The sequence below is a fragment of the Sciurus vulgaris genome (assembly GCF_902686455.1).
Source record: "Sciurus vulgaris genome assembly, chromosome: 6".
Taxonomy (NCBI): Eukaryota; Metazoa; Chordata; class Mammalia; order Rodentia; family Sciuridae; genus Sciurus; species Sciurus vulgaris.
Genome location: NC_136466.1, coordinates 89,890,042 through 89,904,766, shown reverse-complemented (window position 1 = coordinate 89,904,766; position 14,725 = coordinate 89,890,042). Strand labels below are relative to the sequence as shown.

General features: G+C 37.4%; 1 protein-coding gene across 11 annotated transcripts in view; it reads left to right on the top strand.

The window, feature by feature from the left end:
* CAST (calpastatin) overlaps nucleotides 1–14,725 on the top strand; it is a 108,870-nt gene that overhangs the window by 64,863 nt on the left and 29,282 nt on the right. For 7 of the 11 annotated variants that reach the window (XM_079145875.1, XM_079145877.1, XM_079145871.1 and 4 more), the window contains 11 exons: nucleotides 26–73; nucleotides 1,344–1,400; nucleotides 1,771–1,884; nucleotides 2,947–3,030; nucleotides 5,369–5,437; nucleotides 7,256–7,354; nucleotides 8,952–9,032; nucleotides 9,644–9,682; nucleotides 10,166–10,258; nucleotides 10,393–10,482; nucleotides 11,539–11,640. In XM_079145875.1, coding sequence (XP_079002001.1) covers nucleotides 26–73; nucleotides 1,344–1,400; nucleotides 1,771–1,884; nucleotides 2,947–3,030; nucleotides 5,369–5,437; nucleotides 7,256–7,354; nucleotides 8,952–9,032; nucleotides 9,644–9,682; nucleotides 10,166–10,258; nucleotides 10,393–10,482; nucleotides 11,539–11,640 — 876 coding nt within the window. The remainder of the gene's footprint in view (nucleotides 1–25; nucleotides 74–1,343; nucleotides 1,401–1,770; nucleotides 1,885–2,946; nucleotides 3,031–5,368; nucleotides 5,438–7,255; nucleotides 7,355–8,951; nucleotides 9,033–9,643; nucleotides 9,683–10,165; nucleotides 10,259–10,392; nucleotides 10,483–11,538; nucleotides 11,641–14,725) is intronic. The other 4 variants (XM_079145879.1, XM_079145878.1, XM_079145876.1 and 1 more) reach the window with 3 other exon arrangements.

Below are 14,725 nucleotides of genomic sequence, written 5' to 3'. Positions count from 1 at the left end.
TTTAAAAAAAAAAACCTGAATTTAGGCTGTGAAAACAGACCCTGCAGAACCTGAGAAGTCACCATCAACTAAGGTAAAGAGTTAAGTCTGCTATTGAGTTATTCAGATTAATTTTAATACTAATAACCATTTTCCTATTGGTGCCATGGTAAAGGGATTTGTCAGCTCACTTAGCTAACTTTGACTACCTTTCTGAATATGTTTGGATAGACTATATATAAAATATTTAAAACATTAAATCTATATATTGCTAAAAAGAATATAGAGTATTTTAGAGATATAATATATTTCAGAAGACATTATGTTCACCATTGTATTTTTAAGTGAAATAATTGCAAAAAAAAAAAATAAGAGGAACAAAGGAGAAAGGACAAAAGAAGTAAGTAAGCAATTAGAGCTCAAATCATGAAGAATAATGAGTTTGCTGGACCCAGCCCCAGATAGCGTAAGAATGAGGGTCTTTGCTAAGGAGTCAGCCGGTTAGTCTTGAGTCTTGCCTGGCTGGTAGAGCCAGCTATCGGTTTTTCAGGACCCTTTCCCTGGAGTGGTTTCTCTGGACTAAAGCTCTCCAGGCTGAAAGCCGTTGTACCCCCACTTGGAGGTGGATCCCTGCTGTACTTTGTTATTTTCAAGTGTTTAAGCAAAGGCTTAGCTAAGTCTAGAAGGTTTTCTGTGGGAGAGCTGAGATGCTTCGGTCTGAAGTATTCAGTCTTGTGGAAGGCCTCGTGGTGGACCCTGAGCATGGTGGTCGAATGGTGGATCTAGAGAGAAGCGTGCAGCAGCTGGGTGGAAGTTGTCTTCTAGTCCACCTTTAGATGCTTTTAATTGTCTTCCAAATCAGAGAACTGGGTCTCTGGTGTTACAACCTTGGCTACTTGTAACAAAGAAAAAGCTTTGAAAATCATCAAATTGGAGAAGCTATGGTGTCTTTCATCTCCTATGAAAGGAAATTAAAAAAAAAATTAATTTCTAGAGTGGAATCCCTTGTCAGCAGATTTAGTGATCATCCTGATCATTTAATGTCTCCATAATTAGACTTGCAATTAGCAATTTATCTGCATGAATTGTGAAAAACAGCTAGGAATATAGAGAAAGGTATATGTGAGCACATCATTCTAGATGAAATACTTTATTTTTCATTTTTCTAATAATTGCCATTATTGGCAGCGTTGCTGTTGACCAGACAGCACACCTCCTCTGATCTCAAATAACTGGCCTAAGTGAGCTTTTCCTTAGAGAGACAGATGATTTAAGTGGGAAATTGTATTCTTGAGCTTGTTTGGAATTATTGAAACAATATGGACCCCAATGCAACTGACTTTTTATTCCTTTGAAATTAATAGCCATCTGTGGTTCATGAGAAAAAACCCCAAGAAGGAAAGCCAAAGGAGCATACAGAGGTAAATGATTATCATTATGACATATCATAAGGTTATATTTTTGCTGCAGTATAATTAAAATCTCTCATTTTTTGAGACATTCTGCCTGTTTTGTCAGCTAAAATGGCGCCATCATGTGGCTATAGGAGTGTACACAATTTGCTCAAGTGATTGCTTGCTGATGGGAAGGTAGAATTTGTGCTATTTCAAATTTTATACCTAAAATGAAGTTTTATCACATTTACATTATTCCAATTCAAATTCATATAATTCAGAATGCACAGCAGGTCTTTTATGTTAAGAAAAGTATCACTATTATGTTTAAAACTACTAACTACTATCAAGTTAACAATGTTCTTGCATGTTTGTGAACACATGTGTGTGCTTTCAGCCAAAAAATCTACCCAAGCATGCATCAGATAAAGGAGGCAAGCATGCTCACAGTGAAAAAGCAGTTTCCAAATCAAATGAGCAGCTGACATCAGAAAAATCAACAGAACCAAAGGTAAATAAAGCAGATTGATAGATAGAAAAACAGTAACATCAACCAGCTGTTAAGATATAGTTTCCATATTCACACTGAGGTGTATAATTGAATCTCTGGGAATATATTTTGTATTGTAATGACTTGGTGCTATTGTTTTATTGGTTTTGCAAATTGCCTTGTAGAAACTTGGGTTCCCAAATAGCAAACTTTGAATTGTGGCTTCCTTTTGAACCCACTGAAACATGGGCTAGGAGAACACAGGTGCCTTGCCTTATCAGCTTCTTTTTTGTTTGTTGTCTGTCTGTTTGAGACAGAGTCTTATTATGTTGCCCAGGCTAGCCGTGAACTCCTGTGTTCAAGTGATCCTCCTGCCTCAGCTTCCCAGGTGGCTGGGACTTCAAGCATACCCATCATACCCAGCCTTTTCTGCTTCTTTACATGGAAGTCTTAAAGTGTTTTCAATCATGTGTATAAGAGATGAACTGATAGAGCCTCAAATCAGAAATTTACTCCATAATTTTATACTTCATGAAGAATAAATATCTAGGAGAAAAATTTGTTCATTGTTAGCACTTGGAAGATAATAACTATGCCTGCTTTGCAATATGTTTTATATCAGACTTCACAAATTTGTGACTCACCAGTTAAATGTAGCCACATGTGTATTTGTTTGTCTTATAGTGTTGTTAATTGTTTTTAGGTAGTTGCCAATAACTGAAGGCCAAATATGTCACCTAAAATCACAATTTCTAGCTTCTCTTGAAGAATCATGTTATCTAGCAACAGTGGACTCACATAGTAAAGGTCAACTAGAGCCCTTCTACCGGTGCATGTAAGCTGGGGCACACATACCACGTATAATGGTATCTACCTGTTTGTGTGACCCTCATGGAGTCTGGAGGCCTTGAATTTACCTTTTTGTGCTTCCCAATATTGCATCATGTGCAGTAAAGCTTGTAAACAGTTCTCTATTATGATGTCCTGGAGGAAAAATTGACAGTTATTAGTGACATTTGAAACTCATGATCTTGGTAGTAGTCAAAGATACTTAGTTCTGTCAATCTATTTCCTCACTCTCAGACAAAATCACAAGACACTGTTTCTGCTGGTGGAGAGAGTGCTGTTGCTGGTGCAGCTGCAACATCTGGCAAATCAGACGACAAGGTGAGCACACATAAGCAAATATAAAAGGCTGGCCTCTGTGCTTATCAGGTTTCTTTTATAAGAAACATATGCTCAGATAACCTATCATTCTATCCAAGTGAATGCTGTTTGTTAAATTTATGAAGAAGAGTGTGCATTCAGGGATATAAAGCAAGCAAGGTGCTAAAATGATTTTTAAAATTCATATATTCAATAAATACTTATTGAGCACCTGCCATATATAAGTACTGATATTGATGCCAAGGAAATTGAAATGTGAATTGACTCAGATCCTGCCTTGTAAATTTATGGGTATGAACCAAAGCACATAAAATTTCCATGAGTATTTGAATAACCATTACTCTTGGCTTTCAATGTTGACACCAGCTACCTTGATACTGGAAATCACAGCCATGGCATCAACATGAAGAAAGGAAGACTTCGTCTGAGTCAGGGTATCCACAGGCACTTTGAGAGGGCAGATCCCATTTGAGTTAGACATGGGCAACAGCCGGGATCTCAGCCTTGCAAACCCTTCAAGGTGGTGAAAGGTTAAGATGTATTCTATGCATAAAATGCATTCTAGTGTGATGAAGCAGGAGGTGAATGGTGGGCCTGTAAAACCAGAAAGACAGGTTAGGGCTGCGATGGAGAATGCTGAGGTGAGTTTATAAGTAGAAATAGGAAGGTAGAAGGTTGATAAAGGGATGCTTTAGTAGTCCTGGTTGTGCACAGGACAGCCTAAGTTAGAGCCTACTATAGAATAAGAGAGTGGGAGTTAGGCAAGAGGCATTGCAGAGATAAAATCTCCAGGTTTTAGGAAACAGTGAGCCAAAGTGGACAAAGGCAAAGTAGGATCTAAGATATCCTGAGACTGTGGAGTCTGATTAAACTAGGTTGGAAGCCCTAAGGTAAGGCAGAAGAAGTGCTCAGGACACACAATTGAAGATTACCTGAGAGTACCTCCTTATATGGTAAGCAGGAACCTTGCGGTTCTGTCCCTGAGCCCCTGGTTACCTTCAACAGGTGGACAGAAATCAGAAGAGTTGGGTGGCGGGAGGGAGGGAAGGGGAGAGAGAGGGGTGCAGGGGGAGAGGAAGGAGGAGGAGGAAGTTAGAGGAGAGAATATGAGTGCATATCTACATAAGGTGGTAGTTGAATCACGGAAGTGGTTTCAATTTGGAAGTGGTTTCAATTGCCTGTGCTCAGGCTCCCACCCTGGTGGTACCCCCCATAGTATTTTTAGCATCCCAATTACATCAGTTATTTATCTCAATTATATAGCAAGTACTTAGACAGTAATTAGCAAGTGCCCAACACTGATTTTCATACTTTATATATATTATCCCCACACCCATGAGGTATAGGTACTGTCATTATCCCCACTAAACACATGAGAATACCAAAGGAGAGAAGGAGAAGTGACTTCCCAAGTCTCAGGCACCTATGCAAATTGTGACTGGTAGGCAAAACCAAGTACCTGGAGCCTGTGCTCATCACCTGTGATCTGCCACTGGAATTCAGATACCTTCAAATGAGATGCCATCACCTGTTGTCTTAAACCCAACAACTTTAGTTGCTGCCAAGCCTGGAAAGTATTTGAAGCTTGGTGCTAGAGAATGGTTTTTGGATAAGATGGTCAGCACAGCACAGAACAGGAACATGTAGAATGTGTGCAGTTGGGGGCAAAGCTGAAGTGATGCCACAGGTGACAGAGAACAAAGGACGCAAACACTGAGTACAATAAGGATGATGCTGGGTTATGGCAGCTGTAAGAGACTGAGTCATAAGGGTGCTCCCCAGGATTAAACTTGAGAGTGTCTGGATAAAGGCTTATAGGCTGCAGATTAGAAAATTACTGACAGTCTTTGGGGGAGGAACTACAGAAATGGTGAGGGGGAAAGAAACTCATTTTGGGAAAATTAAGGAAAGAGTGAATGATGAGATACTAACAAGGGATATAGAGGTCTTCATGTGGGGTCAGAGCTGGGGGAAAGGCCCAGAGAATCACAGCTTGAAGTGGCAGCCTACAGAAAGAATCCAGTGGTGTTGCAAAAACTGGCAGGTGGCCTCAGAGGAGCACAGGGGAGAAAGAGACAGACAGTCCTGGATTTAAACCTTGGTTCAGTCCCTTACTATGTAACCTGAGAAAAGTGACTAAGTGAGATTAACAGTATTTAAAGAGTTCTGGAAAAGTATAACACATACAAAAATAACATGTGACGGGTACAGAGCAGATGTTGAATATATGTTCAGTGCTATTAACTTTGCAATGAATTCATCTTAAAGTATGGAATAGTATTGAGTTTTATAAAGATATGTGAAAAGGAGTTTTAATATCTTTCTAAATTCCCACCAGAAAAAAGAAAAGAAGTTATTAACAACAGCTGTATCAGTTGAATCCAAACCAGAAAAACTATCTGAAAAGGTATGAAGATTGCTGTGCACTCCTGGATTAGATGTCCAGCTCTGCTTTGTATTTATCTTAGTCTGATTTCTTGTGGACAAACAATATGAGAGGAGCAACTTAAAGAACCATTTTTTTTTAATTTTTAAGTTTTTATTTTTACAGACTGCATTTTGATTCACTGTACAGAAATGGGGTACAACTTTTCGTTAAATGGTTGTACATGATGTAGAGTCATACCATTCATGTAATCATACATAGGGTAATGATGTCTGTCTCATTCCACCATCTTTCCTTCCCCCAACTCTCCCCCTACTCATTTCCCTCTATACAATCCAAAGTTCCTCCATTCTTCCCTTACCTCCCCACCTCCATTATGTATCATCATCCACTTAGAGAAAACATTCAGTCTTTGGTTTTTTGGGATTGGCTTATTTTATTTAGCATGTTATTTTCCAGTTTCATCCACTTACCTGCAAATGCCATAATTTTATTCTTCCTTATGACTGAATAATATTCCATTGTGTATATATACTACAGTTTCTTTATCCATTCATCTACTGAAGGACATCTAGGTTGGTTCCACAATCTAGCTATTGTGAATTGAGCTGCTTTAAACATTGATGTGACTGCGTTAGTATAATAAGTATGGAGAATCCTCAGAAAACTTGGAATGGACCCACCTTTTGACCCAGTTAATCCCATTCCTCATTTATACCCAAAGGATTTACAGGACAATTTTAATTATTTTAAGCAAGTATGACTAGGTTGAATGCGTGACTTTCACACCTAATTTTTTAACAATTTGTATTATAACTCTATTTTGCAAATGCCAGTTTCATTTCATGGAGTTCATGTTCTAATATCTCTCCTGTCAATATATCTTATTTAACCAGATGTATCACTAAAGAATATAAGGTATTTCTTTGTTCTGAAGCACCCCCAAAAAATTAATCTAAATTAATTAATTACATGTAGCATAAATACACATAAACATTAATCATTACACATAGCAATGATCAGATGAGTCCTAAGTTTTTTTGTGTGAATATCATAGTTGCAGGGGGGGAAAGAAAAAAAGCAAACCTTTTAAGCAATCCATTTTAATCTGAGTTAAATAGCAAAGGGTCTTTTCCCAGACTCTTGTTTTCCCCTTCAGATGTGGGTTATTGTTCACAATGAGTCATTTCAACCTCAAAATAAGATGGTATCTCCCTCTCATTCATTATAATAAACTGTCAGTTCTTATAACTTTTAACATCTATTTCAGGTGATTTCTGTTTTGTAGACAATTCGGGTTAAGCAAGTGAACAAAACACACATACACACACAGATGTGCACGCACACACACACACACGAATGAATGAAAGAATACAGGGAAATCCATTTTTTAAATAGATTCTATTTGAAAGTGGTGCCATCTAGAGATTTTGTTGTTGTTCTTTGTATAAAACAATGCAAACATTTGATAAGAAATAAATACCAAATACTATGTTGTTATAGCAACATGGTCATAATTCTTTGTATTTGTTTTGTTGTTTTTCTTTTTCTTTTATGACTGTCAGTTCACTGGGTTGGCCAGCTTACTCATACATTTATTCATGTAGTTAATGCCCTTTGAAATTGTTAAAATTGTGATCCTTATATGAATATGGCTTTTTATCTTTCCAATACATGGTCTGTATTCTGGGACACAAATAAATAAGATCACATTTAAACTATTTTAGTATTTGAAGAACCATTCTTAGAATGGTTGAGAGTTTTTTGTAGTTAAGAAACCAAAAATGAAATATATTTAACAAATAACATTTAAATATCTATTTTTTTTTTCATTTCTAGTCAGGCATGGATGCTGCTTTGGATGACTTAATAGACACTCTAGGAGAACCAGAAGAAACTAATGATGATAATACAACATATACTGGACCAGAAGTTTTGGTATGTGATCTGGTATCTGTAAAAACTTATAGTCATTGTGTAAGAGAGTAAATAAGGACATAGTCAGCAAATGCAATAAAATACCTAGTATTCTGTTGCTTGGTAGAAGCAGGATGATGTCACTCTCAATAATTGCAACCAAAAATTAGTGTTGGGGTTGGAGTGGTTTGTCCTAGAATAGCTACACACAAATATTTGTCTGTACTAAGACTGACAATGAAACACAGACCATTGGGTCTGAGAGTCTCATTTTCTATCTTCAAGATTTAAGTCCAGTGAACTGGAGCTTATTTCAATGTCCAGTCATTTCCAATCCTACATTTTGAAATTATTTTGATTTCTAGATATTTACCATCCTCAGTGCATCCCAATTCATAATGCTTAAAAAGTAATAACATCATATATTTCTTGGTATTAAAAAAGATATTACATAGACTACATAAAAGTATTTTCAACAGGTATAGATTCTAGAGTTTATAAAAAATATAAAACAATGAGAAAAAGACAACCCAACAGAAACTTAGAATAAATTTGATTGCACAATGAACAAGTAAACTGAGTCTCCCTGATAATTTAGGAAAATGACATTAAAACCCAGAAAGATAACATTTGCATTATCAAATTGACAAGTCTGACAACTTGCCTGTATCTGGTGTGTATGAAGATATATCCCCTTAAATCAGAATCCACCTCCAGGGTGATTCTTCAGGGATGAGGGGGCCATGAGTACAAAAATTACAAAGAGTGGTAAGAAACTTTTGAAAAGAATTTTGTTCAACAGAGGACAGGATAATGCTTTATAGTAGTAAAAAAGAATTATTCATGTATCAGCATGAGTACATTATGAATTCATAATTTTGAATAAAAGGAATACAGAATGGCATATAGAATATACCACCTTTATAAACATTTGAAAATATTCATAGTAATGCTATATAATTTTTATGAATATGTACATACATAATATTTTTTAAAGACATACTCAGCATTAAATGGATGGAGATGATAAAGTTCAAAGTTGTGGCCCTCTATGGGTAACAAGAAAAGGGTATTGGATTGCACAGGCCCAAATAAGAAATATTCACTGTATTTGTAATTTTGTTTCTTAGGCATTAGATAAGAAATAGATGTTGACTATGAATAACACATTTTGTTTAATATAAAGTTCAATTTAGCATAGTATTTTAAATATTTTTATAACATTACATGTGTCAATCCAATCAAATATTCTTGTAAACTTATAACTCCTAATTTGTGTGATTAGACTCTTTATTTTATTTATTTGTTTGTTTGTTTTTGGTACTGGAGATTGACCCAAGGGGTGCTTTACCACTGAGTCAGATCCCTAGCCCTTTTTTATTTTTTATTTTGAGACAATGTCTTTGAACTTGTGATCCTCCTGCCTCACCTTCTGAGCTGCTGAGATCACAGGTGTGTGCCATCATAGCTGACTAAAGTATTAGATTCTTAATGATTTATATTGTATCTCATAATTCCATAAATGAATAATGCAATAGTACTTTGGTTTCAGAACATGCACATAACATTCTCAGCTGATTAATTGCATAATATCCCTATTTTTGTGCTTTTATTCCAGGATCAAATGACTTCTATCTATATTGAGGAATTGGGTAAAAGAGAAATCACAATTCCTCCAAAATACAGGGAACTTTTGGCTGTAAGTTAATTAATCATTTACCTTTATTTCACTGTTTCCTTGTCAGAGTATAATTTCATATCAATATCTTCAGAGGTTTTAAAATTTAGAAAATATAATAGGGCATTTGACTTGTCATTATTAAGAAGCTTACTTTATGTGTTAGTTTGCTGGAGTTGCCATAAGAAAGGACCACAGACTGGGTGTCTTAAACAACAGAAAGTTTTTGTCTCACAGTTCTAGTGCTGAAAGTCCAGAATCAAGATTCCTCCTGAAGTCTGTGAGGAAAAACCCTCTTAAGATTGGGCCTCTCTGAATGGCTTATGGTAGCCATCTTACTTAGGAGTCTCTTCCATCATTTTCCCTCCCTTCATGTTTTGGGTCCCAAGTTTCCCCTTTTTGTAAGGAAGCCAGTCATACTGGATTAGGACCCACCTTAATGATCTCCCCTTTATAACTTCTATAAAGACCCTATCTCCAGACAAGGTCTCATTCAGTGAAACTTAAAATTATGACTTTAGTGTATGGCTTTTGGGAGGTACAATTTAACCTATCACAAACTGAGAATACATCCTCCAATCATGAGGATTAATTTTGCCTTCTCAACCTCATCAAATTAATATTTGTTACAGAAAAAAGAAGGGATCACAGGGCCTCCTCCAGACTCTTTGGTGAGTTTACATAAAGGTCTTCTAAGGTATAAATCAATATTATTTATGTCTTTGGGGAAATAGGTCTATCAATTCTATAATTGGAAATTATGACTAAACTGATCTCTAAGTCAGATAATATTATCTGTTCAAAGAAAGAAGGTGGGTGAAGGGTGGTGTCCATGAGCCATTTCATGGGTAGTTTCTCTGTGGGGAAGGAGAATGGAGCCAAGAAAGGTATTAGAATAAAATAAACATAAATATCAATAAAATGACTATGTCCCACCATGAAATTTCTTTAGAGGGAGGAAAAGAACAATAATACTTACTAAGCACCCACTCTCTCAAACAGAGATAACTTTTTTGATAAAAGTTATTTCATTGATGTATCTTATCAAGTAACAAAGGAGTGCAAAAGTAAATTCTTCCTTTGCTGGGCTTGTAACCCCCTCCTTCCTGCAATGGTTCCCAGTGTTGTTGCTGACCCTGTCTGGTTGTTTTTAGAAACCTATGGGGCCTGATGATGCCATAGACGCCTTGTCTTCCGACTTTACCTGTAGTTCTCCTACAGCTGGTGAAAAGAAAACTGAGAAAGAGGTATTGTTTTTAGTTCTGTTAAGGAGAACTTGATAGAAACTCTCTTGAATTCAGAAGAGCAACTTTTTAGTTCTTGTTATTATAATTTAATTTCCCTTAACTGTAAATCTAACCTTTAGTATTTTATTTTTCAGAAATCTATAGGAGAGGTTTTAAAAGCTCAGTCAGTGGGGGTAATCAGAAGTGCTGTTCCACCCAAGGAGAAGAAAAGAAAGTTGGAGGAGGTATCAATAATTATTCCTTTGGAAAGAATCTTGGCTCACCTGATAGTAGTTGCTTCCCTGAGTCTAATCTTGCTTATTGGGATAATCTGAATAGTGCATTACCCAAGATCAGGAGCATATTTCCTCCTCTGTGCCTGTGTGGAATAGTGAAGCCGATAAGGAACATATTGATCATCTATAGGCAAGCCTGTGTTTCTATAGGTCCTTATCAACGATTGTAGCATAGTCATGATCCAAGACCATCTGCCCACAACACATAGAAGGGAAAAACCAGAGGAATCTTAAGTTTGATTTCCTAGAAGAGTTCAAGCCTTGTGGTTCATCAGAGGGATGTCACTGGCAGCTGTTTCTGATCAGCTCTCTTCACTTCAGTCAACCTTGTCTTAATTCTAACAAAATCTGAATGGGGATCCTGCAGCTCTGAGCTGAATGAGAAAACTGGTCCCATGTGCAAACAGCCCAGATAATGCTGAGGACAGTTTCTATCAGAGCTGTCTCCTCCTCTCCTCCTGAAGTGAACAGTTTATTTTTATCTAACTGACGGGGAGAACAGTGGTGAGTGCCACACCCTGAGAATGGGAGTTCCTACAAGGATGAGCCACTGTGCCTTCTGAGAAGGCAGCAGCCAGGGTCCCTTTCAAGTTTCCCTGCTTTGCACACTGCTATTTTGCTGAAGGATAGGGTTGTCAGAAGCCATTTTTAGAGATGCACTTTTAGAAAAAGAAAAAAAGAGAGTAGTGAAAGTTTACTACTTGCAGTGTTTATTTTGATAAGAGTATTTTATGGTAATATACTTATTACTGCAGTTACACTTCTAACTTGCAAAGTAAGGGGCGAAGTGTGCCCCGGGAGTGCTGTTACTATAGGAACGTGTCTTAGCCCCAGTTTTCGTTCACTGGTAAGTGCTTTTTCCTTTCTTTCTTTGCTTAGATTTCAAATAAAGTTCTCTTCCTAAAGGACTTCCCCAATCTACCATGCATCTTATATATTTAAGGACTCTGGGGAGGTTCTCTTTTTTTTTTTTTTTTTTACACACAGAACTTTTCATTTCAACAGGATGCCATGAGCGATCAAGCACTTGAGGCACTGTCAGCTTCGCTGGGCACCAGGAAGCCAGAACCCGAGCTCGACCTCAGCACTATTAAGGAAGTTGATGAGGTACTGACCTTGCAACTGATGTACAAACCATGTTAGTCTGCAGGTTCCAAAACTGAATGTCTCTTGTGTGTTTAGAATTCTTGAGCAGTGAGGTGGGGAGAGGTATTTTACTGGGAATTAAAAATGAACTACTTCCCATTCTGCCTTACTTTCAAATCTGGTTAATTTAGATACTTATTGTTGATAGTTAGCAATCAAGAGAGATGTTTGTCTTTTAAATAGTATAGAATTTTAATATTTTAAATCAACACTAATCTCTTTTGCAAAACTCACATGGCACCTGACTAAACAAGATAACAGGAGGCATTGACCTAGTGAAGAAAGTGAGGTTCGTTTGCTTTGGTGGAAATAGTTCAGTTGTATTTTCAGAGGAATGCTTGGTATATCTCTCTATGAGGAGAATGAGTGCTAAGAAAGGGTAGGAAGATCCTTCTTGTATAACTATGGAGAAAGCAATTGAAAATTATCTCACATTAGAATAAAATAAAGAATATTACTCAGCCTCAAAGAAGAAAGAAATTATGACATTTGCAGGTATATGGATGGAGCTGGAGAATATCATGCTATGTGAAATAAGCCAGTCCCAAAACAACCAAAGGCCAAATGTTTTCTCTGATATATAGATGCTAATTCACAATAACAGAATTGGGGGGGCGCTGGGAAAAATGGAGGTACTTTAGATTAGACAGAGGGGAATGAAGGGAGGGGTGGGGTATGAGGATAGGAAGAATAGTAGAATGAATCGGACATTATTACCCTATGTACATATATATGATTACACGACTGGTATGATTCTACAACATGTACAACCAGAAGGATGAGAAGTAATATGAAAAGAAAGAAATAAAGAAAAGAAACCTATAAATTAAAAAAAAGACTTTAAAGACATATCACAATTTTTTTTTTAATTGACAAGACTAAGCTAAACCTAGGGATATGCATTTGGTTCCTAAAACTATCAAGAAATGCAGAAAGGTGATTAGCATAAACATCAGATTGGTAGAGAGGGTGGGGTTTGTGACTGGGATGGGCAAATGGTGGGACTTCTGGTGTGGTTTCACCACTTTACAAGGTAGTTGTCACAAAGTCATTTACCTTAAAACAATGCATTATAGACTTGTGCAGTGTTTTAAAATTTTTTGGCATTCTATTTTATAATAAAATGGATCAAAAAAGAAGAAAAATAAGGCAACAATTATTAACTGGAGCTCCTGCACATTTAGAGCATTATGCTGAGCATAGGTATCTCACCAGCCTCCAAGATCTTAACAAGCCTCCTGAGCCAAAGCAAGCTTGTATCTGGTATAGAAAAGTTTTGATATTAAACGGCAATTTTTCACCTGCTTGGTGGCACACACCTGTAATCCCAGTGGCCAGGAGACTGAGGCAGGAGGATCACAAGTTCAAAGCCAGCCTCAGTAACTTAACAAGACCCTAAGCAACTTAGCAAGACCCTGTCTCTAAAAAAAAAAAAAAAAAAAAAAAAAAAAGACTGGGGATGTTGCTCAGTGTGAAGTACTTCTGGGTTGAATCTCTGGTACCAAAAAAATAAAAAAATTAAAAATTAAAAATAAATAAATAATAATTTTTGTAGAATTATTCAATTTGATCTTCAAGGAGAAAAGAGGAAGGGAAAGAGAGGAGTTAGAGACACAGCCTGGAATCCTCATCCTCAGGAGCTCCACCCTGTCAGTTCAGAAGGGGAGCTGGGGAGTGTGCTGTCACAATGCCTGGCCTCTGGTGTCACTTCCTGTTCTGAGTCACCAGGGGAAGGGAATCCCCCTGAGTCCCAGGAACTCTCCCCGAGTCTGGGACAGCCCTGGTCCAAGATGGGCCAATTTCTATCTTCGACTTTCTTGGAGGGCTCACCGGCCACAGTGTGGCAGGATAGGTGTTATGACAGTGAACACAAGGGAGCAGGAGAAGCAGTCCCTGTCCTCCAGGACCAAGTAATGTATCTGGAAGGAAGGGAACTGGTTGCCTCACTACAGCAGATGCACATTGCTTGGATTAGCCTGAGAGAAACCTGTTGTCACAAGGAAAGGTGGTCTTGCAGAAGCAGGGGAAGTCGGGAGGTGGTGGAGTCATGGTTCTTCCACCTGTGGGCTGTGGCCAGAAGTGAATGCACTTTTACCCAGGCCTTTTACAGATCATTAAAGTGATTTAATAAGACAGTAAATGTGGGGGGAAAGGTATAAACATGATATAAATCCTAGCACCAAAAGAGTCATGGAGTGACTAAAACTAGATAAGAAGATATACAAAAGTGACATAAATGTAATTCATAAGGCAGAGTGGGTAACTAGTACAGGGATACAAATGGATATATTCAGTTTCCTCTAGAAAATCTTAGGGCAGCAGTAAGCTAAATTCCAGTAAGAATAACTCCTCTTTTCTACTCTTAGGACATACTAGTTTTTGTTTTTTCAGTCATGTCCACAACATAAATATTTTCTAAGAAGATCTTTCAGTCTTCTAGATTATTGAGCTGAGTTTGTCATACCTAATAGAGATTCTTTGCAATAGTCTGATGTTTTGCTAAGGCTCCTGAAGGTGCATAATACCCCAGCGAAGAGGACCAGGCCTCCCTGGTATTCTTGTGTTATGTCATAACAAATCAGATGTGTGTCTATTCTACATCAGTACCTAATTATAAATCTCTCCATTTTTATATGTGGTTATCTAGTCCTGTCTTACTTCTGAAGTTCAGTAGACTTTTTTCTTTTAGTGCCTATTTGGTACAAATGACAGTATAGCCATTCAAGAACATGAAGATCAAAGATGAAAAGAAAAGTATCGAGCTGTGTGTGTAACTCTCACTGGCCACGGCCTAGAGCAGTCTTGCCACACATGGGCCCCTCGATGTTCAGGAAGGCTGTTATGGCCAGAGACCTCACAAATCCCTGAACTGGGGGTACCACTGTGTGACAGAACTTTATCCATATGCTGCAGCAGAATAAAACTGGAACTGTTAAAAGAAACAGCAATAATAAAAAAAGAATCTTTTGTAATTTAAAAATGTTGTTCTAAAGAACAATAAAATTATAATTCCAAAGCTTATAATAGAGCATGTCTCATTAAAAGT